General features: G+C 36.1%; 1 protein-coding gene and 1 pseudogene across 4 annotated transcripts in view; one reads left to right on the forward strand and one right to left on the reverse strand.

Annotated features, from left to right (window-relative positions):
- The window catches only part of LOC149065239 (apoptosis-resistant E3 ubiquitin protein ligase 1), a 93,597-nt gene that overhangs the window by 40,340 nt on the left and 25,681 nt on the right, over nt 1–27,576 (forward strand). For all 4 annotated transcript variants that reach the window (XM_089254227.1, XM_089254226.1, XM_089254224.1 and 1 more), the window contains exons 9-14: nt 5,270–5,400; nt 18,532–18,621; nt 19,928–20,072; nt 21,302–21,423; nt 23,369–23,444; nt 25,892–26,001. In XM_089254227.1, coding sequence (XP_089110353.1) covers nt 5,270–5,400; nt 18,532–18,621; nt 19,928–20,072; nt 21,302–21,423; nt 23,369–23,444; nt 25,892–26,001 — 674 coding nt within the window. The remainder of the gene's footprint in view (nt 1–5,269; nt 5,401–18,531; nt 18,622–19,927; nt 20,073–21,301; nt 21,424–23,368; nt 23,445–25,891; nt 26,002–27,576) is intronic.
- Nucleotides 15,940–16,058, reverse strand: LOC149065240 (5S ribosomal RNA; annotated as a pseudogene).

Here is a 27,576-nt window from a genome sequence, read left to right on the forward strand (position 1 = left end):
GCTCTTACCCAAAGCCTTAGTCACGTAATCATAGAAGCAAAGGAGGTTAGTTACACATGACTTCCCCTTCCTGAACCCATGCTGATTATCCGACAATACATTATTCTCGTCTATCCACTTCACAAACTGCCTTTTGATGATAATTTCCAAAATTTTCGAGAGGGAGCTCGTCAAACTCACTGGACGATAATTAGACACCACTTCTCTACTACCCTTCTTAAATATCGGAACAACGTTAGCCAGTTTCCAATCTCTCGGGACGATACCCTCAGCAACACTACTCCTGTATATCTGTGCGACTGGCCCCAACAATTCATTAGCACCTTCCCTGAGAACCCTGGGATAGATATCATCTGGTCCTGGAGCTTTGCTTGCACATACATTTCTTAGAAGATTTAGGACCTCCACGTCTTCTACTTGAATATCGTTGAGGGTTTTATTACCCCATGCAACACCCGTATATCGAATATCATTATCTCCATTAAAAACCGACGCGAAAAAGTCATTGAAAGCACTACACATGCCTACATTGCTCTCTACCTTAGAGCCTCCTATCGAGAGGGGACCAACTGTCCCCTTACATCCATTATTGACGTATCGAAAAAATGATTTTGGGTCAGAGCCAATGTTATCTGCCAACCTAGATTCAACTTCCTTTTTACTATCCCTTATCGCTTTCTTCAACAGTCTTCTTTTATCAGTAAACAATGATAGGTCACCACGTCCACTTTTATACTCTCTGAATGCTCTTTTCTTTTCAAGATAAAGGTTCCGCACGCTATCCGTGAACCATAGAGGGTGTGATGTACAAACACGCTTTTTTCGAACAAAGGGTATGACGTCGTGCAAAACAGAGGACAGCTTCGTACTAAATTCTTCCCATTGACTTACCACCCCTAGTGATTCCAACCGGTCTTTGAAAACTTCCGCTAACCTTCCTCTCAAAACATCAAAGTTAGTTCTCCGAAAACAAGGAACCAGTCTTTTGTTATCAACCTTACCCGAGGAAAAGTTACAGTGAAATCTGACAATACGATGATCACTGGAAGAAAACTCTTCCCCCACCAAAACATGTTCAACTAGATCCTCAGAACTAGTAAGAACTAAATCCAAAATAGCAGTACCCCTTGTGGCTTCTGATACATGCTGATACAAAAAATTATCGAGCACCAACTTAAGAAAGTCTCTTTCATACTGATTTCCAGATGAAAGGTTCTCCCAATCAATACCCGGGTAATTGAAATCCCCTAGTATGAGAACCCTCTGTCGCTTACACATGTAGGAAATTTCATCATGCATTTTGGCAATGTAGCTTTGATCCCTATTCGGTGGATTGTAACAAACCCCAACAATAAGTTTATGACGTCTTTTGCTCTCAAGTTCAACCCATATGGTTTCAATATCACTTCTCTGCACGTTACACTCTCTAGCCTTCAAACAGGATTTCACATATATCAACACTCCACCCCCTTTCCTATCAGATCTATTTCTCAAAAAAGTATCGTATCCTGAGATGTGTAAGAAAGATTCATCCCCATCGTTTGCCCAAGATTCTGTAATGGCTATAAGATCCAAGCCCTCCACAACTATCATAGTTTCTAAAAAATCTTTCTTATTACCCAAGCTCCTGGCATTTATTAACACACATTTTAATTTGCCCGGTGGTTTGTTGTCAATCGAGAAGCCATCCAAGTCAGAGGTGGGTAATTTCAAGTCAGTACTGTTGTGATTATCATTAACTAACCCGCATTCCCGACTACGTGGTCTGGGAGTAAAAAACCTGACCTAAGACTATCGTAAACCTCCCAGACCCCTCTCTTATTTAGATGGATCCCATCCGAACGAAGCCACCTATCGGTAAATGCGGGAAGCTCCAAGAACGTGACCCCAAGTGAGGAGCAAATGTCCTTCAGGCCTATATTAAATTGGTGGATCCTACTCCTATATCCCCTACTACCCCTTGGCAGCACTGGAATCACTGCCACATCTGAACCCCCCTCCCTAGCGGATAATAGTAAATCCCGGTATTCTGACAGAGACTCACTAATATTCGCTCCTACCTGATTTGTTCCCACCCACAGAATCACCCGCAAGGGCAGCTTTCGGCAATGAAAAACGGCTCGAACGTTGCCAATCTTCCCCCCAGGAAGACAACAGCGCTCGAAACCCCGAAAATCCCTACACACTCGGTTCCCAAGTTCCCTAACCATAGAATCGCTGATGATTAAACCCCTATCACTATCCCCCTCTACCTCATCCACGACCACCCATTCGCCCTCTAAAATGTCGTTGTTCGTGGAGATTGCTTCTTCATCAACAGGTGGCTCGACGACCAGAGGCTCCGTTATAACCGGGCCCTCTAGCACCCTAACTTTTTCCCGTAAAGCTTCGACCTCGAGTTCCAGCCTTTTCCTATACAAGCACCCTTTACAATTGAAACTATCAGCTATTATACCCCTAGACCAGGGAAACCTCCCGTCGCAAGCTCTACACAACACTAGTCGAGGTCGAGGCATACTAACACTATTGCTAAAGCTAGATAATAATAATAATACTTAAAAATAGGAAAATGAGAAACGTTAACTGGAAATTAAAATAATGTAAAATACATTACTATGCAAAATATACGTAAGAGATTATACGAAAAAATTACGTAAAGTAGAATGCTCAGCACTAAATCACGAAGAATAAAATAAATATGTATATAAAGAATACAACACCACCCTCTAAAAAAAGTATTAAGCTACGAAGTACAATTTATACTTATTAGAATTAGCTAACTATCTCAAAACACTAACACTACAACAATAGGCCCAAATGGAAGGAAAACAAAATTATTGAGAGTACCCGGGAAAAAGTATACACTGTTTGCTAACACTAACGTCCAAAAACCTACGAACTTATATCAAAGAAGCGAGCGAACCTGGCGAAAAAACAACGAAAATGAAATGCGAACGAGAAAAATAAATTTAAGTCGATCGAAAATACATAACGAAAATTAACAAAAAATGAGAGCAATATAATAATAAAAAAAAAAACCACTTATCTTACAATCCAACGTGCGCTATTTTGTCACTTTTAAACATTTCGGTCACTATTTGGTCACTTTTTCAAACATTTTGGTCACTATTTTCACTAATTTTGAGGCCATGATCCGTGCTGACCCCTGCAAATATGACTGATCCTGCTTTGAGAGAAAAAAGATTAATTAAGGAACAAGAAGCTTCCGCTGAACAATGGATCGAAAAACTAAATACAGAATTTTTTATTGCACTACAGATGATTCAAATACAAGACGCAGATGTCTATCTAGGAACAATGTTTTCACAAAACGTGATAGTCAGTTGAAGCAAAAAAGTCGTGGAAAATCATGCATTGCAAGGCAGAAAAATGATTTAAATGCAGACTTTTGCAAATTTTTTTGGAAGACCTGCATTTAATTACATTCACATCTGCATCAATTGAGTGTATTTTTTCTACTTTTCGACTACTATGGTCAAAACTGAGAAACAAACTTGGATGGGAAAAAGCAAAGAAATTAGTGAAAGAGATCACTGAAATCAAAAGGTGTTATTGAAAATGATTGGTGATTGTGAGGTGGAAAACATTCATGAAAATGTTTATTTTCTCTACTTGTAAAAAAAGGACAATGGTGGACAAAAAGGTGTAATTTTTAATGAGTTTTTCTAACTCCTATAACCTGAATAGCATTGAATACACAGATTTATTTGTGTATTTCTTTTGAGATAGAGAATGACAATGCAATAACATCATTAGAAAGTATATTGTTTGCGATTAAATGCAGTTTTCAGGTGTAGTTTTCATTGGGTTTTTTCGGGTTGGGCAAAATCAGACCAACCCTGGCTATGGCAGCTCTAACAATCAAAGTAATCAGAATAGCAATATCTCAGGTGATTGATATCATTCTAATCTTAGGATAATATCATAGGGTTTGATATATTGATTTTTGGCTCTGGTCATAATACACACCAGAATATTAAAATTATTTTCCGTTTTAGATAGGTTTTTGTATAATAAAGAGGTGTGTGTGTCAACCCGGGGGAGGGCTGATAAACAGGCCCAAGTGGAACATAATACACCCTACCAACCCTTCCTATCTCAAACCATTTTTGAGTTATGGTGGATAATCGATTATGGAAGAAAATTGTGTCATGTCTGAAAAAAAACAGAGTTTTTGAAATTTTTGAAGGAGCTACATACATGCAAACTAAGTACCTATTCGGAAAGAGCAGAAAAAATTCTGCTTGGCCTCATCTATCACCCCTTTTTGTTTAGCCGAACAGGGCATGTTCACCCTGTGTAGTTTGAATTTCCCTTTTTTTCATGCTTGTTGATACAGAACAAATCAAACAAAAAAAGCAAGTATTTAAAATCAGTATTTTCCCCAACAAATTTTGTGACCTGGGGTGAACAAGCCATTCTCATATTAGCCCGTTGATTGATTCATTTCATTTATGCTTTTCTGTTCAGCCACTATTTTTTGATTTTTTCCCCCATAACATAATAAAATGCACAGTCTTAAAATGGAAGAAATTCCATTTGTTTTAATTGCCTGATGATGAAATATCTTTTCTTTGGTACCAGCATACTGATTTATTTTCTGTATGAAAATTTTATTGCTTTAACCCTTGACAAGGTGGGTTGTATTATAATTTCAGTCAAGTTTATACAATAAACCTCTCTGAATTGACACTGACTCTCAGCTGACTTTTATACAAGAGAGAAACCATCTAACATTTACATAACCATAGTAGTAGACCAATCTCAGCAGAAGCATATTATTCCATTGGTGCATGAAACTGTTTTCATGAATATTTGGATTTATGCAGTTAATTCAAAACTTCCTACTCAAGGAAAAAAAATAATTTCAGTTCCCATCTCAGGTTTTCTTAAGTTATTTTGAAGGTATGTGTTTGTATATAAACCATGAATAAAGTTATAGTGAAATACCTTATGGTAGTAGACTGGTTTTTTTTGTTTGTTTGTTTTTTTTAGTGAAAATGAGAGACTGAGAAACACCAGACTCTCATCTCAGGTCCTTTAATTTTCAATAACAAGACAAAATTCAAGATAAATGATCGTATTCTTCTCATCACCCTGTTTCATAAACATAAAAGAGCTGTTGTTTGGAATCAGCAATAAATTGTAGGTCCCTGTCTAATTAGCCCTCATGTGAAGAAAATTAACACATTGTGAAAAAAATGATCAAATGTTTCATAAGCCAATTCTTTTTCCATAATTATTACAGAAACAGGATCTGCCACAGTACAAAAGCATGTTGCAAAGAAATCAGCTGAGTATAACTGCCAAGTGATTTTTCAAAATCAGAAAAATATTGATAAGCAGGAGCAGGCACTGTATTGCCGTATTACACCAAAGGTACGTCATTTTTTAATTTCTTAGTTCTTAAAATAACTAGTTCATAACTACTTTCAACTGTTTTATTTTATATATTTTTTCTTCATTTAAAAAAGAAAGTTTCCCCTAATTTTTAATAGACTGCATTGTTTTACTCACTCATAAATGATGGTGCAAATTAGTGAATTGATGATTATACAACAGGCATTTAGCATTTATTTTCAATTCCGTAAAAAATATTTAATTTTTTTAGTCATAGTCATTTTTATTCTACAGTTTTTAGAAATCTTAATCTGCTGCATTTACACCACAATACTCTTTTTACGTATTATACTTTTCGTAAGTCGTAATAAAGGCTTCTGCAACATTAACCCTTCGGCAGTTACGCATATTCACAAAAATCCTTTTAAAACGGACGCACCTTTTCACTAAAATCCTTCGAAAAACGGCAGGGCCTACTGAGGCAAGACGATGCCTTCCCCCACCTGTCAACAGTAGGGTGCCGGATTTTCACTGATAGGATTCCTCCCACCGCAACAATAATATCAAAGGTATGAATAGGTCTTTTGTAAGTTCATGGATAATAGCCTTACTGAGTATCTATGATAAAGGTTTTTCTAAGGTCTATGAAATTCAGGAAATAAGTTTACCATCAGCAGGGGTGGGAACTCTGCGCCAATTGCTCCGCACTGCGCCAAAATTAACATCTTGCGCCATCCTGCTCCAATATGGCATTTTCGTATTTTTCTGCGCCAAATAGCGAATTTTGCTTCAGTATGCCCGGAATTTCGGAAAGGACGTCAAAAAATTTTACAATTTTTGTTGTCAATTTTTTCAAAAAATTGACGTCAAGTTTTTGCGTCAAAACCTGCTTGCCGCGAAATGATTCTTTACGAAAAGAGATTGTTTTATTCCACTGTACTTCAACCATCGCCGTATTTAAACTATCGGCCCATCATCGGGCTTTCCATCGCAAAACCTCAATAATATCCGTGATCGTGCAACTGAGGATGGTTTGCAATGATCTTTCAGCTTTAAAGCGCAAATGCGAGTCAGTTTCCGTTTTCAAAAAAAAAAAGTCTCCACTGGAAGCAGCAGAAATTACTGTAGTTGATCGTCATTGCGTCAAATCCCGATGTTTCATGAAAAAAATATTCCGCGAGTGAAAAGAGCATGTCCGCCGAATTATGATTGCTAATTTAGAAACTTTGCTGAATAACAAGCGTTAAATTGCCAAATAACGAGTGTCAGATCGCTAATCTCGCCAAATAATGAGTGCTGAATCGCCAACCATCGTGTTGATTCTTCCGAAATTCTCTCCCATTTTGCAACAATTACTTTCTGAGTATAAAAAAATTGAAAACTTGATATAGAAAAATTTATAATATCTATAAAGACTAGAAAATGTTTAGCCCATTTGAAGGGCTGCTGTTCCAGACAGCAAATAGTGCCCTGAGTAAGCAAAAACCATCTTAAATAGAATGGTGCGAAAAATTTTATCACAGCCACTCTTTCACACAAGGTGTCAAAAGCCTGAAACACCAAAAACAAAAAACAAGCTGATGAAAAGATGTTTGATAACAAAAGACAGTGCAGTTGTTTTATTTTGAAAAGGGGTGAGGGTTAACGAAAATATTATTAATTTCGCTGCTCCAATTTAAAAATATCTGCTCCGAATCCTATATTTTGTTGCTCCAAAACTGCTCAGAATCCTCAATTTGCTGCTCCAAAACTGCTCCGAATCCTGAATTTTGCTGCTCCGAAATGGACTTTGTCACTTCCCACCCCTGCATCAGTGAAAATCTTTATTTCCACCTGTTTTTTGACTTCACACAAAATGATTCCCATTTATATTGGTTATAAAAATTAAAGTAATATCATAGCATCAAAATCTGCTATGATTTGATATTCGTATAACATCGATTAACAATAATTAAATTATGTATCACTGTATGGATATATCTGATACGCACATTCGTATGTAAAAATGTATAAATACTAGCTGTAATTTCCCATGGTAGAGCGGGGCTTTATTTAACTTTTACCTGTAATTTTTAGCTCCAGTTAGAGGCCAATTCTACGTCTCATGGCCAATCCAATATTTTTTTTTATAGTACTAAAGCTTCGATGATTCTAATAAATTTTTATGAACATTTTTACCTCAGGATATTGATTAATGTTCAATCGGTAGTATAAAATTCCTAAAGGAACCAGAAGCATGGTCTCCACAAGGGGATCCAGAAATTTCTCCCCTGGAATGTTTCGTCCCTGTCACATTTCACCCCTGGAAATTTCGCACCTAATATTTAACCTGCCCTGAACGCATGACTGTATGAGTGACTGACTAAGTGAGTGTGAAATCGACGTTAGGAGTGGGTTAGTGACCGTACAAATGACTAAGTGAGTGACAGAATGACTGACCACGTGAGCGACAGTGAGTGTGGAATTGACTGTATGAATTAGTAATCGTATGTGTGTCCAAGTGAGTGATTGACCATATGAGTGACCAAGTGAGAGGTGGTTTGAGTATCCAAGCGAGTGATTGAATGAGTGACAAAGTGATTGACCACATGAGGGACTGAGTGATTTACTGTATGAGTGACTGAGTGATTTACTGTATGAGTGACCAAGTGAGTGACCGAGTGATTTACTGCATGGGTGACCAAGTGAGTGACAGAGTGATTTACTGTATGAGTGACCAAGTGATTGCTTGTACGAGTTCCAAAGTGAGTGACCGAGCGATTGCTTGTACGAGTTCCAAAGTGAGTGACCGAGCGATTGCTTGTACGAGTTCCAAAGTGAGTGACTGAGTGATTCACTGTATAAGTGAACACTACAACAATTAATTATTCAATCATTACACTTCACTCATAGTTAGAAAAACTGGTGGCAGATGGCAGCACTACACATAACAAGCATTACACAGAAACAAACTTCACGTCAGGTTTCACTACACGTACACACACATTCCCGCATGTACCAATTCGTTAGAGGTTCCGCAGAGGAATATGTACGAGGTACATGTGTGGTGTAGTAGTTGTATAAGTGAACAAGTCCAAGTGACTAACCGAGTGACTGTAGGAGTGACCGTGTGATTGACCTATGAATGATTGTATGAGTGGCCAGGTGAGTGACGGTATGAGTGTCCAAGGGAGTTACTGATTGATTGACCATATGGATAACCGAATGAGTGACAGAGTGAGTGCTTATTCGAGTTTCCAAGTGAGTGACTGTGTGGTTCACTGTATGAGTGATAAAGTGAGTGACCGTAATAATGACCAAGTGAGTGACCGTAATAATGACCAAGTGAGTGACCGTAATAATGACCAAGTGAGTGACCGTAATAATGACCAAGTGAGTGACCAAGTAAGGCCTTTATGCCAGAGTTTCTCAAAGTTTTGCGCCGTCGCTCCTGGGCATCTGTAACCTTTTTCAGGGGCATTGCGACGAGATGGAAGTATCAATATGTGTGCCAATGAATGTTTTGAAGGGGTTCTTTTATGAATGCATAATATCTACTAAACTCTTCCCGGGAGCCACCAATGAACCACGAGTACAGCAAGGGAACTGCGAGTGACAGAAGTTTGAGCGCCACTGCTTTATGGTATTTGATCTCTATGGTAAGTGTTGGTTACTCCTGAATATCATCGCTGAATAACACCAATTATGGTTTTTATTCAACAAAAGTGCAATTGTTTCGCCACTAACACATTTGGTAAAACACCTGATTAAATCGTTTAATAGAATTTAAGCTATATTTCAATTATTACTGTAAATAATTCAACAGTAATGCTTTTACCCGTTGATCACAATGCAAAACTGAAAGCCCTCATCTTCTTCGTCACTGCTTCCTTTTCAGTGAGAAATTTTAGTTTAAAAAATATATATTTTATTGAACAATAGTTACGATATGATTATATTTGAAATGAGCTAATAGAATAATTCGAACGTTTCTTGCAGTTTTTTTGACTCGATTGATTTAACGTAAGTTTTATTTTTTTAGCATTTGCTCCTTTCTCAAGTTTGTTTTGTTCTCAGACATTTTTTGAAGACAGTGGGTTTTCAAATTTTTGTCACTCGTGCCCGAAATTCATGGTTCACCTGCAGCTGCCCAGAATAATTTAGTATAATGCTAAGCAAGCTTTTTCAGGAGCGGTCCAAAAAACACAAAGGAAAAATTTTGGTAGGCCGGACATATTCGGACATAGATTCATAATTGGAATTTTACGCTTAAATTGAAGTAGCGGAATGCGTTGTAGACTTTGAAGACTCCCGCGGTTTTATTCTAAATGAGAGGCAATGGTTTGTTCTTTGCAACTGTGAAAAAACAAATAATTATATTTCATTATTTTGCATGTGTAAAGTTTTTGAGTCAATTTCTATTAAAATTCTCACAACTATATTTTCCACACGCAAAAAAGGGAACAACCCCTGGAATGAATTTTTGTAAAACACTTGAAATTGAAAATTTATATCCTATTATTTTGAATATTGTGGTGGGCCGTAGTTTGCTCATCACTAATTTAGTAGATACTTTATTTTTTCACTTTTTAAAGAGCCACCTGAAAGTGCATAAATAGGCACAAAAATTACGAGCTCATCGCGAAGCACACTTTGAGAATGCTATACGCTACCGTTGTTTATGTGTGTAGGTGTGAGGGAGAGGGGTAGAGCTCGCGAACGGTATTCGTTTCGCTTATTTGTCCTGTGAATGGATTGTTCACCCTGGTATACATTCGTTAGTTATTGAATTTTGTGACGGTTAAAACGTTAAAACAAAAAAAAAACACGTTGCTATAACCCAGCGGTTCTCAACCTTTTGAGAACCTCGCGGAGCGCTATCCAATATATAATTTCTATGGCGGAGCCCTGTGTTACTCAAATAGTCTTTTTTCTGTATATAATATGGCAGAACCTTGTGGCCCTCTTTTATTTATTTATCTATCAAATTTATTGATTTATATTATTTTCCTCGAGTAGTCATGGAGCCCCGGAAGGTGCACACGGAGACCTTGGGACTCCGCGGAGCACCGGTTGAGAACCCCTCCTGTAACCTGACTGAATTTTTCGTTTATATACAGTGAATATGAAGAAGATTCAATAGAAAATGATTTCAATGAAACGAATCTGCTGCTTCAACGCTTATTACCGAAATTAACAAAAACAAAGATTATTATTATGCGTTTCCACCCTATTAGGCAAAATATCTTTAGTACAAAACATTGGGTATATCGTTTACCCATTTTGGTCCAAAGTTTGAATACGTGAAGAATTCACACGTGTATCGATCGTCTTAAAAAAATAAAAATACAGTACCGGTTCATTTTTGCCATTGTTAAAAGTTACCTGTTATCAGGACTCAAGAATCAAGAGTTCAATCAACACCTCCCATAAAGAACAGAGGAGGGAGGGGTCTTCGTTTAGGGAGTGCTGGCTCAGTGCGAATGAAAGTATTTTGTGGGGAAAAGAGCTTACACAGAAAGGAGTACCTATTCGTGTACAACTTTGAAGAAAAAAGGAGAAAAATATTTCTTTTCTCACAAGTACAATTCGTTAATGAGGACAATACATGTTTAAAATATAAGCATAATCTCATTTTATTCAATACAGTTTTTACTGTGTTAGCTAAAAGAAAAAAAAAGAACAAGTGGGAGATATAATTTGTGGGGCGACCGAAAATAAATATGTAAAATAATTTTACGGATAGATAAAAAGTATAAAAGTAATAGGCAGGAATAATTTGGGCACCTGCGACAAATAAACTAATGGAAGAAATAATTTGCAGTTCTGCTGGCGGTCAAAATAGGAGTAAAAACTAATATACCAGTACTAAGTATTTAAAGTTGAATTCTCAAACTTTTAAATCGAAAATTATGTAGCGACTACATGAATTGGATGAAATGTTTCACGGAGCGGGAAGAGATTTTTGTCGATCACGGACCAACAGTTCAATATTGTTCAAGATCAATTGTGTATATCAATATCCACGATATTCTATTTTATATTTCACTACAGTGAAATTCATTGAAATAATTTCTTAAAAAAAAATCTAAATAATGATAACAATTTTTCATTAAATTTTGTTCACTTATTTTTATGAATATTTAACTTGTTTTTCCAGGGAAGTTTGAAAAATAAAAATAAACAAAAATATATAGTACAATACATTAATGCAAATAGTAAGAAGAATAAAAACTTCAATACGCTATAAAAAAATCGGAACATGATAAAAAGTAAATACGGCATAAATTACAAGAAATCAATAATATTCCTCTGTATGGAATATTTTGAAACAAGGGGCTACGCAAACTCCTACGTTGCATTCTGCGCAATACTACCTCGATTCTCTTCTGCACCTCTTCCCATTTTCATTCGTTTTTGTATAGCAAACAACACATTTTCGCATGGTAGATTTCTTCTGGTTTTCCCTCTGAGGAATGATTTCGGGAAAATGCCGACCAGTTAGGCGAAAGTGATGCTTGTGCGACCTGTTTTGTTCAATGTCTTTACGAATAATTTCACAATTTTCTTCTACCAAACGTTCTATCAATTCCAAGCGAAATTCCAAATGTTTATACTCACCTCCATTTTTCTTGTACAATACAAATGATTTCCAAACTGCTTGGTTGAGGATGTGACGAAAGAGTTTTTTATAATATTTTCGCTGCCTGCTTCTGGTCACAGGATAATAAGACAAGTATTGATCTGCCTTATCAACTCCTCCCATTTTGTTGTTGTAATCCGTCACTGCGAGTGGTTTGTTTTGAATTTTTCCCTTTGATGAGGCAACTTTCATCTCACAGTTATGAAAAGTGCTCAAAAGGCAAACTGTTCTTTTGTCCTGCCACTTCATGGCACACATTTTTCCTTTTTGGAAAGCGACAATCTCACCTTTTTTTCAAACGTTCCGCCTGAAATCCTTTCGGTAAAAGTTTTCTTGTTGGGCGTATGGTTCCGATAATATCAGTTTTTCGTGAAATCATAATTTCTGCAAGCTCAGGTGAGCAGTAGAAATTGTCCACGGCTAAACAGTACCCCTTGTCTAGGAGATCTTCAACTAAAAAAAAGTACACTTTCAGTAGAGAGTCCTTTCTCCATTTTTCCGAAGGTATCTTTGCCGATATAGATCTTAAAGTTTGAAATGTATCCACTGCTAGATTCACACAGCTGAAAACTTTTCAGCCCAAACTTCGCTCTTTTTGATTCAATAAATTGCTTCCAACTAAGTCTCCCTTTGTAAGACAAAAGACTTTTGTCAATACTGATGTCGCGTTCGGGTGCATAGATTGACGTTAATTTTTCCCTCATGGATTCAGCAAATTACCAAATTTTCCTCAATTTGGGCTGGAAACTGGTATCTTCAGAGTCGTCGTCATTCCCAAAATGCAAAAACTTCATCAGTAGACTATATCTTCTGTGAGACATGATGTTGCCAACCAGAGGCGTACTCAATATGGGCCTTTGAGACCACATGCGTGATTCCTCTGGTTTTTTCACTATCCTTTGGAGCATTAGTAATGAAAAAAACTTTTCCATTTCCTGATTATTAGCGTTCCAGCTGGTAATTCTTGATTTAGGAGTGACGTCAGTTTTCTCAATGTATTCTGTAGCAAACTGATTTGTTCATTTTACAATATTCCCAACTATCTGCTCGTCAAAAAAAAGATGAAAATAGTCCAGCGGGTTGGAAACATTATATAGAGGAACCCAAACACCAGGGGTACTGGTCAAAGGAAATCAAGAAGGTGGAGGTGTTGGATTTACAACGCTTAGCCGGCACCAGTCTCTTGCACTGACGATTTCATCCTCTGATTCTGAGAGCGATGAAAAGAGCAATCGCTTTCGGAACTGGACAGCAATTCAGGATCAATATCTTTCTCATTTGCCATCTTTAACTGTGTAAAATGGTATGAAATAAAAAAACTACACAAATATAACTTATTTAAACCCTTCAAAACGAATAAATGATATTTCGTAGGAAAAACTTGATAGGACAAACCCGAATACTAAACGCGTTGGTAAGAGGATTATTCGGGTATCATAAGAGAACACAGCTTGACATCCCTCAACAAACAAGTTTCTTCTCCTTCATCCAAAGTAGGCTATTGATGGGATTGCATTCAGACTGACATTACTGTTATCAGACTGATAACAGCTTAGAATGCAGAGGTGGGACACACACACACACCAAAACCCTTTTCTAAAAAAGTGGTGGAATTACAGGACAGAAAATATCTACAGAATTCGTCTTTTTCTGATGGAAGGAGATTTCCTTTATTCTTTTTATTTTTCACAGAAAAATAAAAGAAAAAGAAAGCTATCCAATATCTCCTTGAGGGGTAAACGAAAAGAGCTCAAGAGTGTGTGTGTGTGTGTGCTTTATCACGACCGAAATGGTTTATACTGTATGTATGTTACTACCAAAGCCAGAAATTGGCCAATTACGTTAAATATTTACCTGGTCAGTGTCCGAAATTTGGAATTTGGCTTTCCAGTTCACAAAGTGGCCGGTGATCCCTGGTCAACAAAAGACATGATTCGGAACAATCGTCCAGTTGGCGTATTTTTCCATGATAATTATGCATGACCCCCTTATCCTGACGCAGAGCCCATAGGCTGGGATCTTTTACGGGGCCCCCAACCAGACTTTCACAAGCTTCTTTATGATGAATTTATGGCGTGAAAAAAAATTATTAAAATCATCCCGGACCCCAGGGCTGGAGCCTTGTCAGACCACCCCTTGTGGGGACCATGTAATTATGTCCACGTTAGTCGTGGCAACCCATAAAACCACAGTCATGATGAGGTAATTTGAGGTCTCCAAAATTTTTAGCAGAAAAAAACTATATGTTTATATGATCATTTTTGATTCACAGAATCTTTGCCTCCGACATATAAGGGGGGATGAAGAGGGGGGGTCATCTTATCTTTGCAGACACTCACTCTGTCAATAATTAGGCCACCCACTTGGTCATTCATGTGATCACTCACTTGTCACTCACGGTCATTATTGCGGTCACTCATATGGTCACCTGCTTGGCTACTCATCCGATAATTCACTTGGTCATTATTACGGTTACACATATGGTCACTCATGCGTTCAGGGCAGGTGAAGTATCAGGTGCGAAACGTACCAGGTACCAAATGTGATGGGAAGAAACGTTCTAGGGGAGAAAAATCAGGGACGAAATTTCCGGATCCCATCATTTTTATAGTTTCTCTAAAATTTCACTTTTTTTTCTCTCATCGCATGGAACTAATCCAATATAGATAACTATGTACCACACGTTGATATTTGAAAAAGAATGAATTTGGCTCCTACCGGACCGTCTTACATCAGCACATCAAGCATTGACCAGGGATCTCCGGCCACTTTGCGAAATAACCAGTCCAAGCCCGAATCATTTCTGCAATTCAGACGGATTTTGGCCAGGCCCGGCATTTGGGGGGGGGGGGGTCTCGGGGGAGGGGGGGCTTTTGAAAATACACAAAAAATGGTATACATACATATATATATACACTCACACACATATTGAGTACATGTTCTTTGCCCCCCTCCCCCCCAGAAAAAGTTAAAATGACGGCCCTGACAGAGACTTGGCCGGCACTGTCGCAAATCGGACTTTGGCAGTAATATATATATAGGTGTACCGCTCACAGATTCTTTTTCTAAAAAATAAACTGAATATTTATTCAAACTTTTAATTTTTTCCCCCATCTTTAATCATTTTACATGTATACATTATTTTGTACGGTAATTTAAAAAAAAAAAACCAAAAAGGTTATTTTTTACTGATGTACATCTAATATTTCAATTTGTTTCAACACCTCTTATAATTTGGTCGCACTGTCCAAAGACCGCCATTGGCTGTATACTGTACTGGTGGCCTTTGTATATCATTCATATTCACAGTGTTATATCGCCACCTTTACTTTATTGGCACAAAGGATCTGTGAAACAGAAAAGGTTTAGAACCCTGACTTTGTTTGTTTTAATTACACTGGGACATGGTCTCAAAAAGGTAGAAAACTCGCACACCAAACCCTAGTAAAGGTATTTTCAACTCAGCTTTGTAGCACACTAAACTATATTGTAAAATGCGTCTATAATAATAATGAAAGAATGTTTTTCCTCTTTGCTGCTGACAACAAACACACAGCTCTCAGATCAACGGATAAGAAAATTCCATTTACTTTCAATCCATGTTGTATAGACTTATGGATAAGCCAATCAATAGAAGAATTTGGTATGTACTTGGGAGGGGGGGGGTGTTATTTACAAAGTTTTCAAAAATTTCTGTGAAACGGTTTATCTATTACAGAGGTACACACCTATCTACTTCACCAAACACCAACTCTGGCCATATCGCTATATTGCAATTTACTGCCATTAGTGAGATGGGTTGGAAGTGAAGGTGCTGTCTATCGGTGGTCGCCTCGAGTTCGTTTGGGGAAATATCTTATCTATATCCTCCCTTGGGTTCGAACCCGGGACCCTGACAACAACCTTCACGATGGTTGACGAGCATCTTACCACCATGCCACTCGGGCCTGAAGTGATGCCAACAACACACGGTGTTCCCAGGTGGTCACCCTCCCAAGTACTAACCGCACCCGATGCTGCTTACCTTCGGTGATCAGACGAGAACCAGTGTTTTCAGCATGGTATGGCTGTTAGCTACACACCTATCTGACATTTTCTCTGTCAATACACGGCTAGTCACCTACAAATACGTCTGTACAAAACTTTTCCCAATTTAAAAGAATTGCGATTATCCAAATTATTCTTGGAATCCGCAATTTTCTTTCCACACTGGAAAGAAAATTACAGATAATTTTACATAAAACATTGTTTTATATACAGTGTTGTGCAATATTAATTAATTGCATCTCAATATTATTCATTCTCATATTATTTTGTTAAAATTAATGTTACTGTAATAGAAAAATATATAAATTTTTCATATTATTTTTTACTTCATAAGTCAAATTTTCGGTCTGTCTGGGTATATTCATTTTTTATAGAGCATTTTCTATCAGTTTTTAGGTCATGAAAATCCTAGCCCTAGTTATAAGCATACTTCCCAACTACTATGAAATTTCCATAGTTTCTACGGATTTCCATCACAAAATATGAAACTACAGTGAATCATGAAAAATTACAGAAATATAGTTTGTAGAAACTTCTTTTGTTCAAGGATTTGTTTGAATTTCATTATCCTATCGTGTACAAAATGACGTCACGCAACGACTGCACTTCTAAAGAATAAATATCAAATTAATAACAAATCAAAAATTGTCTTAAAAAGGTGTGGTTTACACTAAAATAACTTATTGTGCAGGCGGGTAACTAGGCTGGAGCAACTGGAGCCCTCTCTTAATTTCCTTCATGAAAGATAAAAACTGAGAGAGCACATTACTATTTTTTTTTTTTTATAACAAGCTGCAACATCTCCCCTCCCATTATATTTATTACCTCATAATATTATAAATTATAATGCAATTGTGTAATTTCTATAATGATAGAGTAATACGGCAACTTACATTACCACGAGTTGCATGGTTTTCTATGAAAAGTTACATGTTTCTGATATTCAAACATAATCACAGGATTAATGCTGACATAGTAGAATATATTAAGTATAAATCAAGGAAGAATTGTTTTATACGATCAGAACATCATACGTAATGAAACTACATCGATTTTTAAAAAACTACAGTATATAAAGGTGAAAAATTTGCAGTGATTTAGAAATTGAATATCAAGGGTTTTATGATATCAGCCATTTTTCTGGAAAAAGTCATAATTTTCAACACAAAAAAAGTGGGTTCAGGCCAAAAGCGGGATTGAAAAGGGAGACAATTTTTAAGGTAAAAAAATTAAAAAGAAAATATTTTTTTTCCCACAACGCGTAATGTAAAAAACATTTTTTTTTGCTAATTGATCATCATAGTGCACCCACCTCCCCGGAGAAAAATGCTAATTACGGACCTGAGGGGAAGATGAAACAAGTAAGATGTGACGGACCAGAGGCTGCCAAAATTCATGTTGTCTGGCTGGCCGATTTTTTGGCTGCAGCGCTGACTGAATTACCTATTTAGTGAATTCTTAAATGATTCTCGAACTCTCAAGAATGATTTAAGAAATATTATCAAAGAAATATTAAAATACATGTTATTACAATTATTCAAGAAATGTTAATTTTAGCGAAACAAATCTTGATATTAATGAAATTTCTAAAGAATGTTAATTTTAAAAGTTTAAAAATTTCAACTTGTCAGAACTATTATTGTATTTAACAAGTGCAATCAATTATATTACGATGTTTCCGAAGTTCTTTGGGTATATTATACAAAAAAGTACAAGGAACAAGTTTTCTCAAACACACAGTTATAATCATGCTCCCAAATAACACACCCATACACGTACAGAGAGATTTTGTTATTCAAAATAACTACAGTACATAATAGAGATCACAGTGTCCTTTATTCACGTCTGCTTGCTGTATTATATGCCAGTGAAGAGCTTCCTACAATGAGATCAGCATTACTGAATGCAGAGGGAGGAGATCGCAAACAGCATAGGTGACAAGTCTCAGACAAAGCAGCTAGGGGAAGGCACTGCTCTGACCAGGACGCGTTGACACATCCTCGCCCGTTTTCGAGAGAATTTTTTGGTCGCGTCAACACGTCCTTGCCTGTTTTCAAAAGAATTTTCATGACACATCAGCGCGTCTTCGACGGTTGAAGGGTTAAAGAAACAAACCTCGTATAATTATAATTTATCGTGTTCCTATTTTTGGGAAAGAAATTTCCCATAAGCATTTTTATCATTTATTGCCAAAATTTGTAAAATTCATTAAATATAGAACATACCCACATAAGTGACATTTAAAAAAGTGATTTCAGAACAATATAGGTTCTGTTTTCATAGGGGCAAAAATTTTCTGATCTAAAATGGTCATATTTGGAGGAGACCCAAAAACTCTGACTATCATGACGGATGCCAAGAAAGGTTTCATCCTAGATAATGTTTTTCGCTAATGTTTTATTGTTGATATTATGTTTTGGTTTTCATTCTAGGTTTACTTTTATCATGTTTCTTTTATGTTGTATCTTCTCATTACCATAAAAATTAAATATTTTTTTCAGCAACTTGTTATAGAAAATCAAATGCGGCTTTTTTATCGCCGCTGGTGGGGGACTACTTTGGTGACTTTTCGAGTGTGTCCATCAACAAAGGTTAGAGACTTTAACTTATTATTATATCATTAAATATCCTATTATTAACCTTTTATTACTTATCATTAAGTTTCGGTTCAAAATAGAAACCGTTGCTGTGCTAAAATTATGTGTTATGACTATTATTATTATTATTGAACCAGACATGCACCTCATCCATATTCCTCTGCGGAACTTCTAACAAATTAGTACATGTTGGAATGTGGGTATATGTGTGGTGAACCTGACGTGAAGTTTGTTTTTGTGTAATGCTTGTTATGTGTAGTGCTGCCATCAATTTTTTTCTAATTATGGATGAAGTGTAATTATTTTATAATTTTTAATGTTGTAGGCCTGTTCCTCTCTGTGGCGTGACTTTTTGTGGAGAGATTGTCTCGTGGTTTTATGACTGTATGTTGTGGTATGACCAACGTTTCTGTTGTACCCCTGTGTCAGGATAGTTTTCTGACAAGGACGAACCGGGTATCGAACTCGCGACACCTCTAAACATCCTTTGGTACTTTAGGCGAGTATCTTATCAACCTGGGCTACCGCGCCCCCTTATTGGCACATTGGTACCTTCCAAGTGCTTACAATGAACTTTCCCACCCTCTGGGGCTAACACTAAAAACATTTTGAGAAAAAATTCTAAATGAAGTGTGGCCGTCTTTCAAGCAATTAAACCCTGTTTCTTTGGGGCTCACCGCATCTGCACATTTCCAGAATCAAGCTGCAAGGTAGATCACATAAGAGTCCTTCTGAATGGTCATCAATGGCTATTTTCATATGTGTCAACAGTCTCCCAAAAATTTATAGCTTTGCAGTGATAATATACAAGAACTGTTTCAGCAACTCATTTTTATTGTCTACAAAAATTGCGCTCACTTGATGAATGTAAATGACTTTTTTTTAGTATTTGGAGTTCAAGTAAAAGTTAAAAAGTTGAATAAATAAGGTTTTGTGTCAAGTAAATGAATTATTATAACATTAAAATGCATAGGAACCAATTGTGACGAAGTCAACTTCATATAGCTGAGTGATGTATAAATAAGGTTCAACTGTTATTCAAACTCCTCCCTCTCATTTATAATCGAAAGTAAGCACAGAAAAAAAACCCATTCCTTTGTTGTTTACTTAATACTTGAATGGTTCCCCTAAGATCTTGATACATACTGTTAAATAATCAAATATAGGATATGACATGAATCAATTTTCACTAAAGACCATTCATTAAAATAAATAATGTATTTAATTGTTTTGTTGTTTTTAGAGATTTATTTTTGTTTAATATATTTCAGCTCATGAATTTTTATTAATATGTTAATAGTTGGAGTTCTTGCCAAATGCTGCAACGAATCATCAAGACACAACATTGATTATAAGAGATGGGTGTCAGTCAGCAGTGAAGCTACAATCAAAGAATATTGATATTATTGCTGCAGTTTTTACTCAGTTTTTGTTGAGAAACATTGGTAAATATTACATATTTTTATTATCTGTTGGATTTTACATGATGACGACTTGAAAATTGCTCTTTTGCTTTCTCTTGCTGTCTTGACGAGCTCAGAGGTGAGCCAAAACACTTTTCTGGGCTCATTTTATAATTTAATCGTGAAACTAAATGTAAAATATATATATTGTATGCATATACATGTTAATTAAAAACTTCAATTGTTTTATGATCCCTTAAATTTAAATAAACCCCATTTGTTAAGATGTCGCTGATTGTGGGACTACAATTTATATCATATGCCCACACACACACGAAAGACTGTCTCGTCCTCTTGTTGTGCAGGGTTACAACTAGAAACAAAAATTTTCTGTCCTCCTGGGTCAGTGTTAATTTTTGGCTCTCCTCTCTGTAATTTTGAACAGGGAAGCAGTAGCCCCCTTCTGATTCCGGTGCCCAAGCCACCAGAGCCCTGTCCTCCCCAGTAGTGGTTGCCCTGTTGTTGTCTGTTAATGCAAGTCTCGAAAATATTCGAGCTTTAAATATGAGATAACTAAAATGCTGTAATATGAAACAAATCAACCTACACTTTATCTTTGAAAAGGATTGTGTGAGAAAGGTGGTTGTGGAACCATTTTAGTGTTCATTATTTCTTATGGGGAAGTTTGATTCAATATGCGAATGTTTCAGATTAAGAGTATGTTTAGGAAACACATTATGCTCACAAAGCGTAGTTCTACTACATCTTACGTACACCTCTCTAACTTGGACTGTTTTTATAAAGCTGTAGGTATCTAACTTAGACACTTTTTTTACTTGTAGTAACTTAAATTATCTTTTTGATTTCTAGAGTGATATTTAATGGGGGCGTGGTTACCCAGGTTGATAAGATACTCACCTAAAGTACCAAAAGATGTTTAGAGGTGTCGCAAGTTTAATACCCGGTTCATCCTTGTCAGAAAACTTTCCTGACACAGGGGTACAACAAAAACGGTGGCATGACCGCAGAAAAAATCTCTACCATAGGGAGTCCCCCATCAAAGGGTTAGTGCACCAACGTCTCGAAACAAGAACCTCTAGAAAAACAAGCCTGCCATTCAGAATCGGCAATAAATTGTAAGTTCTGGTCTAATCAGCCCTTGTGTGCAGAAAATGACAGTGGTGAGAAAAAAATTATCAATAATCAAAATGATATTTAATGCTGTGATTAATAATATTTAAATCGTATATATATGTATTTTTTCATTGAAGGTGGTTCAGAAACATTTTCAGATAAACAAGACTTCTTCCATCATGAAGTGCGGAAGCACCACCAGAAGCGATTTCATGACAAACTAGTGGTCAAGATCAACAGGGACAAAATTTTAGAAAGCGTAAGTTGAAAGTTTTAAATTTTTTTTAAAACTATAACGTGGTTGAATTATTGTTTTAAAATGGAGGATCCATATTTAGTTTGTAGATATTGTAAAAGAGGAGGTAGAATGCATTTAAATAATCTATTTTTTATTGTACAAATACTTGGTGGTAAATAGAACACAAAGGTGCCAGAGTTTATGAGGGCACACCCACAAGGAGGTGAATCACATTTTATTTTTGCCCATGCATTTTACAGCCCCAGGCTGATGTGCCAAAAGGTGGGGGAGGGAGAGTGAAAGTTGTACAGTAAACTCAGGTGCCTTGTTTTATTGGACAATAACCTTGAATTTTGTATTTTATCGGACAGAGCCATTATTTTCTATATTATTGTTCACATCTGGTTGGAGCTACCCCCAACCAATCACACCTCTCTCTTTATGATGACTATGCCAGGCATTTTGTGATATAAAATTATTGTTCCATTTCTATCGCTTGATCGCTTTTGGTCCCGCCGTTTTGTAAATACTTCTGAGTTTTCCTACGAGGCAGCGTGAAAATATATCTTGTTTAATTTCTGATCAAAATAATTTAAACTAAAGATATATAGACTTTTGAATATATATTCATATATGAATAAAATCACACGTGACCATACTCATAAACAGTGTTTTCTTTGAGTTTTTCCTCATACGTGACCACACACACAGCCAGAAATGCTGAATACAAAAATTATATTAAGCACCATCCATTGAGTATTCTGTGCACAATAAAACGGCTTTATAAAAATTAGCGTAAAACAAGTGTAACTGAATATATTTGTGCGCATATGTATAAGCTTTTACATGTATACAATACAACTATTTTGACATCATTATGCAGTGAAACCTGTTTAAGATGCACACTGTATTTTGCACGGAAACCTGTCTCAAACAAAATCAAAATATAGTCTATTCAGTGATTGAAGTTTTTTTTTTTTTTTTTTTTTTTTTTTTTTGAACCTTTATAAAATGGGAATTTGTTTAAAAAGGACTAATATTTCAGTCTCATGATGTTAATTCCCATTATGAGTGAAGTGTTAAAATGGTTTGCCTATTGCACAACTTGAAAACAAAAGCAACAAAATTGCAGTGATAACATCTAGTGTTCTTTCTGCTAGTAAATTGAATATCAGCTTAAAGCAAAATCTCGACCTCCAGCTGGGGTTGGGGTAGGGGAAGGTGGCAAAACCCTATAGATTCAGGTCATTTGAGTCTTTAAAAACTCAAAGCAATTCACGTACCCTATTTCTTGTGTTTTACTGATTTTGTTATATATGAAAAGTTTGGTATCCCTAGTAACCCTGCCTTGTTTTGCCTTATCGGAACCCCTGAATAGTAGGGGGTATCACTTGGTTGTCATGAAACAGCTTAAATTCCAAAATTTTGAAATCAATGAATAATACACAATATAAATTTGAAAAAATATATAAACATAATATTTTTTGATGAGATTGGGGTTCCTCCCTTCCCCCCCCCCCCAAACCCCCATAGGACAATATTTCATTACTGGCAACCCTAGTTCTTATAGTACTTGTTTTAATCAAAAAATAAATGTACATTTACAGCTGCATCATGTATTTCTACAATAGCGGTCTTTTTGGCTGCTCCGGTATTTCTAAGAGGGATGGAAATTCCAATTTTTCTAGTATTAACGCTAATTCTCCCCTGCTTTAAAGTAAAATGCATTTCTCCTTTTTTTTCTTTTTTTTTTTCTTTCTTTTTGAATTTTAAAGAATGATTAAAATAAATTATTACTGCCAACCATTAATTACGAAAGAGCAGATCTAGTGCTTTCTTTATTTTTACCTATTCACCAAAGAATTGAAGAAAATGTGTTTATAATTTGAATTGAAATTCTTATAATTTGAAATTTTGAAGTTAGTGTGATCCAGAATATTTTTTATAAATGTCTGTTTCTATGTAGTCATACAATGCAACGAAAAGCTTTCGTACGGCTGATTGGTGCAAAAACTTTGAGATTCAATTTGAAGGAGAAGAAGGTAAAAAAGTCATAATTTTTTTTCCTTAAAATTTCTGTTTAATTACTTTGACTAACAAGCTATCAATATATTCTCAAATGACTGTTTCTTAATTTTTTGTTGACAGTTTTATTGGATGCAAAAATTCTTCCCCATTTAAAAGTTTTATCTACATTTTAAAGCAATTCAAAAACATTTCAATGCTCCAAACTACAATACAGGACATAAAATTAAATGTTAGCTATTTGCAAAGTAGTAAAAATGGACGTATTTAAATTGATTTTGTCATCATTTGGCAGTTGAAAAAGTAGCATACAGTTGAATCTTGATTTGTTGAATGTGCAGCAGTGGAGAAAAAGACTTGTCAGAATGAAAATGCTATTTATGACTATCGTATCAGTAAAAAGTATCAAACTACTGAGGATAAAGAAATCAACAAAGATGAATTGTGCTAATGCAATCATATTATTTGATTATTGAAAGGAATTTTGTTATAAAAAAACATGCGCTACTGTATCATGAGTATGAGCCGTATGTAGCTATTCATGATATGTTTTTTTAAAAAGAAATATTTAAATAAGTAGGCCTACCTACTTAAGTAAAAATTTAAAAAGAGTATTGCACAAATAATTTCCTTTTTTTTAATCATTGATAGGGTATTCAGATGCTGCCTTATTTTTTTAACTACAAACTGTCTTTTTTTTTTTTTTTAATTTCTTCCAATTTCATTAATAACTTTTTTTTTTCTTTCAACTTTTGATTCAATATTTCTGAAAAATCTACACACAATCAAGTTTTGTACTGATGTTTCAACATTGCATTCACTCAAAACTGAGCAAAATCGAAATTGTGATTTCGACATGACCAGATGTGAAACAAAAGATTTCAAGTACAGGTGATCAAGTTGTCATCAGTCAGCTTTTATGTAGAGTCTAGAAAACTGGAAAAGGTGGAAGGAAGAAGGAAAAAATTCTCCTTGTGAATTACTTCCTCACACCTTTTATTGCTCACTTGGAGATTAAATGTTTTATATCCATTTCATACCCTAAAACTTCAACTTAAGGAGAATTTTTAATATTAAAATAACACTGGGGAGGTTCTGAAGTTGCATGAAAATTTCAGCTTAATACAGATATTTGATTCATATGAATTCAACTTATAGCAAATTGGCTCTACATAGTTCTTATATGATCCACATTAAAGTATATGTGTGTTTGAAAAATTGACTAAAATCCAAAAAGTTTGTGCCCTCATTGTTTAGACAAGTCACCTTTTCAACCTTTCGAACAACATTTGCCACATTAGGAATTTCTGTGAAGCATTTGCTCTAGCCACTATATATACTAAACATATATTATCAAAGTGCTTGGCAGATCATGCATTGAAGACCCCTGGTTCAGGCAGTATATGGTTATTAAAAAACAAACAGAACCAGTTATCGGTGACTCAAGAGTTATAGTACACTGAAGAGCCAAAAAAACTGGTTCACATGCCTAATATCGTGTAGGGCCCCTGCGAGCCCGCAGAAGTGCCGCAACACGACGTGGCACATGGACTCGACTAATGTCTGAAGTAGTGCTGGAGGTAATTGACACCATGAATCCTGCAGGGCTGTCCATAAATCCGTAGGAGTAAGAGGGGGCGGAGATCTCTTCTGAACAGCACGTTGCAAGGCATCCCAGATATGTTCAATAATGTTCATGTCTGGGGATTTAGGTGGCCAGCGGAAGTGTCTAAAGTCAGAAGAGTGTTCCTGGAGCCACTTTGTAGCAATTCTGGATGTGTGGGGTGTCGCATTGTCCTGCTGAAATTGTCCAAGTCCGTCGGAATGCACAATGGACATGAATGAGTGCAGGTGATCAGACAGGATGCTTACGTACCTGTCACCTGTCAGAGTCGTATCTAGACGTATCAGGGGTCCCATATCACGCCAACTGCACACGTCCCATGTGCCATCCATGCCATCACAGAGCCTCCACCAGCTTGAACAGTCCCCTGTTGACATGTAGGGTCCATGGATTCATGAGGTTGTTTCCATACCCATACACGTCCATCAGCTCGAAGCAATTGGAACCGAGACTCGTCAGACCAGGCAACATGTTTCCAGTCCTCAACAGTCCAATGTTGGTCTTGTCGGGCCCAGGAGAGGCGTAAAGCTTTATGTCGTGCAGTCATCAAGGGTACACGAGTGGGCCTTCGGCTCCGAAAACCCATATCGTTGAATGGTTCGCATGCTGACACTTGTTGATGGCCCAGCATTGAAATCTGCAGCAATTTGCGGAAGGGTTGCATGTCTGTCACGTTTAATGATTCTCATCGGTCCCGTTCTTGCATGATCTTTTTCCGGCCGTGCATGAACTTTTATTATTTACTAAAAAGCTATAGCGTGTGTGACAAATAACTTTCCAATAGATTTTGTTTTTTGTTTTTATGCAATTTGGCCTCACTGTTGCTTATTATTGACTCAGGACTAGATTGGGGAGGCCTTAGAAGAGAATGGTTCAGTTTACTGTGTCCTGCATTGTTTGGTCCAAATAGTGAACTTTTCCATTCGTTCAAGAGTGATAATCAAGGACTGGTGAGTAATTCCATCCAATCCATGAATTTTTAATATCCCAAGTTATGTTTTTCATTATGCATTTAACTTAGTTATTAATAAATGTATAATATTTTTTATTAGTAAAGCTGTCAAGAAAATTGTTGATATTCATGTGCTAGGAATTTCACTTTCAGTGCACTTCAGATACAGGACTTTAGGAATGAAATGATCTACAAGTTAGACAAATCCATGAACAATGTTCTTGAAAGCCAAGAATATTTGTGAAAGGATATTGAGGATATCAAGGAATCAATAAATTTCAATGCAGCATCCATAAAAGACCTCGAAAAGGAGCTCAAAAGGACAAAAACAATGATGAATAACACAGAAAAAAATGCTTGCATTTACAAGCCGAAAACAATTCTCTCAAACTAGTATTGTACGAGACGAACAATAGATTAACTTCATTGGAAACTAAAAGCAGAGGATGTAACACATCGAAATAAATGGAGTGCCAGAGGACAGATGAAAATATTGAACACATTGTTGAAACCATTAAATATGAATTAGGAATACCTGATCAACACCTATACAAGTTATGCACCAGGTTTCAACTCAAATAAAAAATAAACCTAAGCCAATTATAGTGCGATTCTCATCTGAGCAATCCAGAATTCAATTGATAAGTTGAGTAAAGGTAGGGAATCTGACTGCTGAAAATATCGACCCAAAGTTCGGCTTGCGTAGGATATATATGAATGAACATTTACCGTGGCTGTCAAGAAATTGTTCTACTGTGCAAGACAATTCAAAGTGAAAAACAACTATACTTTTGCCTGGATGTAGGACAAGAAGATTTTCATTAGGAAAACTTTATCATCCAGAGTGATACGAGTATGGAACGAGGATTTTTTGAGTCAATTACAAATTACTGATAATGAAAGCTATGCTTTTGTACAATCGGAACAAACTACACCCTTGCAAGTTAATAAATGATAATTCAGACTTTTTTTTTTGTTGATATATTCCCCCCCCCCCCATAACTAAAAACTAGGTGTTTAATCAAATTTTGAAAAGACATTGAATTTTTCTATGGTTATGCTTGATACGTCTTTTTTTTTTAAATTATATTTGAACGTACTAAAAATTTTTCAGAAAACAATACACATATATTTTATTATTATGTCAGCTAATCAAACGTTTAATACTGATCAATTTGATGATGTTGATCCAACAAATAGATTTTCAAACAGACATAAATTTTTCCAAATATTGAAATATGAAGGTAATGGTAGTGAGATGTTATTGCGTTTTTAAATTTAAATATTCAAAGTATTCTGGTATTTTTAAAATCGCTTGAAGTAGAAATTGATGTAATATGCCTCACACAGAGATATGGGTTCAAGAAGATGAAATATCAGCATATAACAAATGATTATGATTGTTTTTTCAAATTTAGGGATTACAATAGACTCTGGAGGTGGTGTTATGTTTATTAGAAACGAAATCAGGGCTATCGAAAAATCAGTGAAATTCAATACAGCAGAAGCCATAAATGTATATATTTATAACATAAAACTAGATACGTATCTCCTGTGTGTTGATCTATAGATC

The sequence above is a fragment of the Pholcus phalangioides genome, unplaced genomic scaffold, assembly GCF_987345545.1.
Source record: "Pholcus phalangioides strain wild (caught in Gottingen) unplaced genomic scaffold, Ppha-v1.0 ptg000040l_1, whole genome shotgun sequence".
NCBI classification, from domain to species: domain Eukaryota; kingdom Metazoa; phylum Arthropoda; class Arachnida; order Araneae; family Pholcidae; genus Pholcus; species Pholcus phalangioides.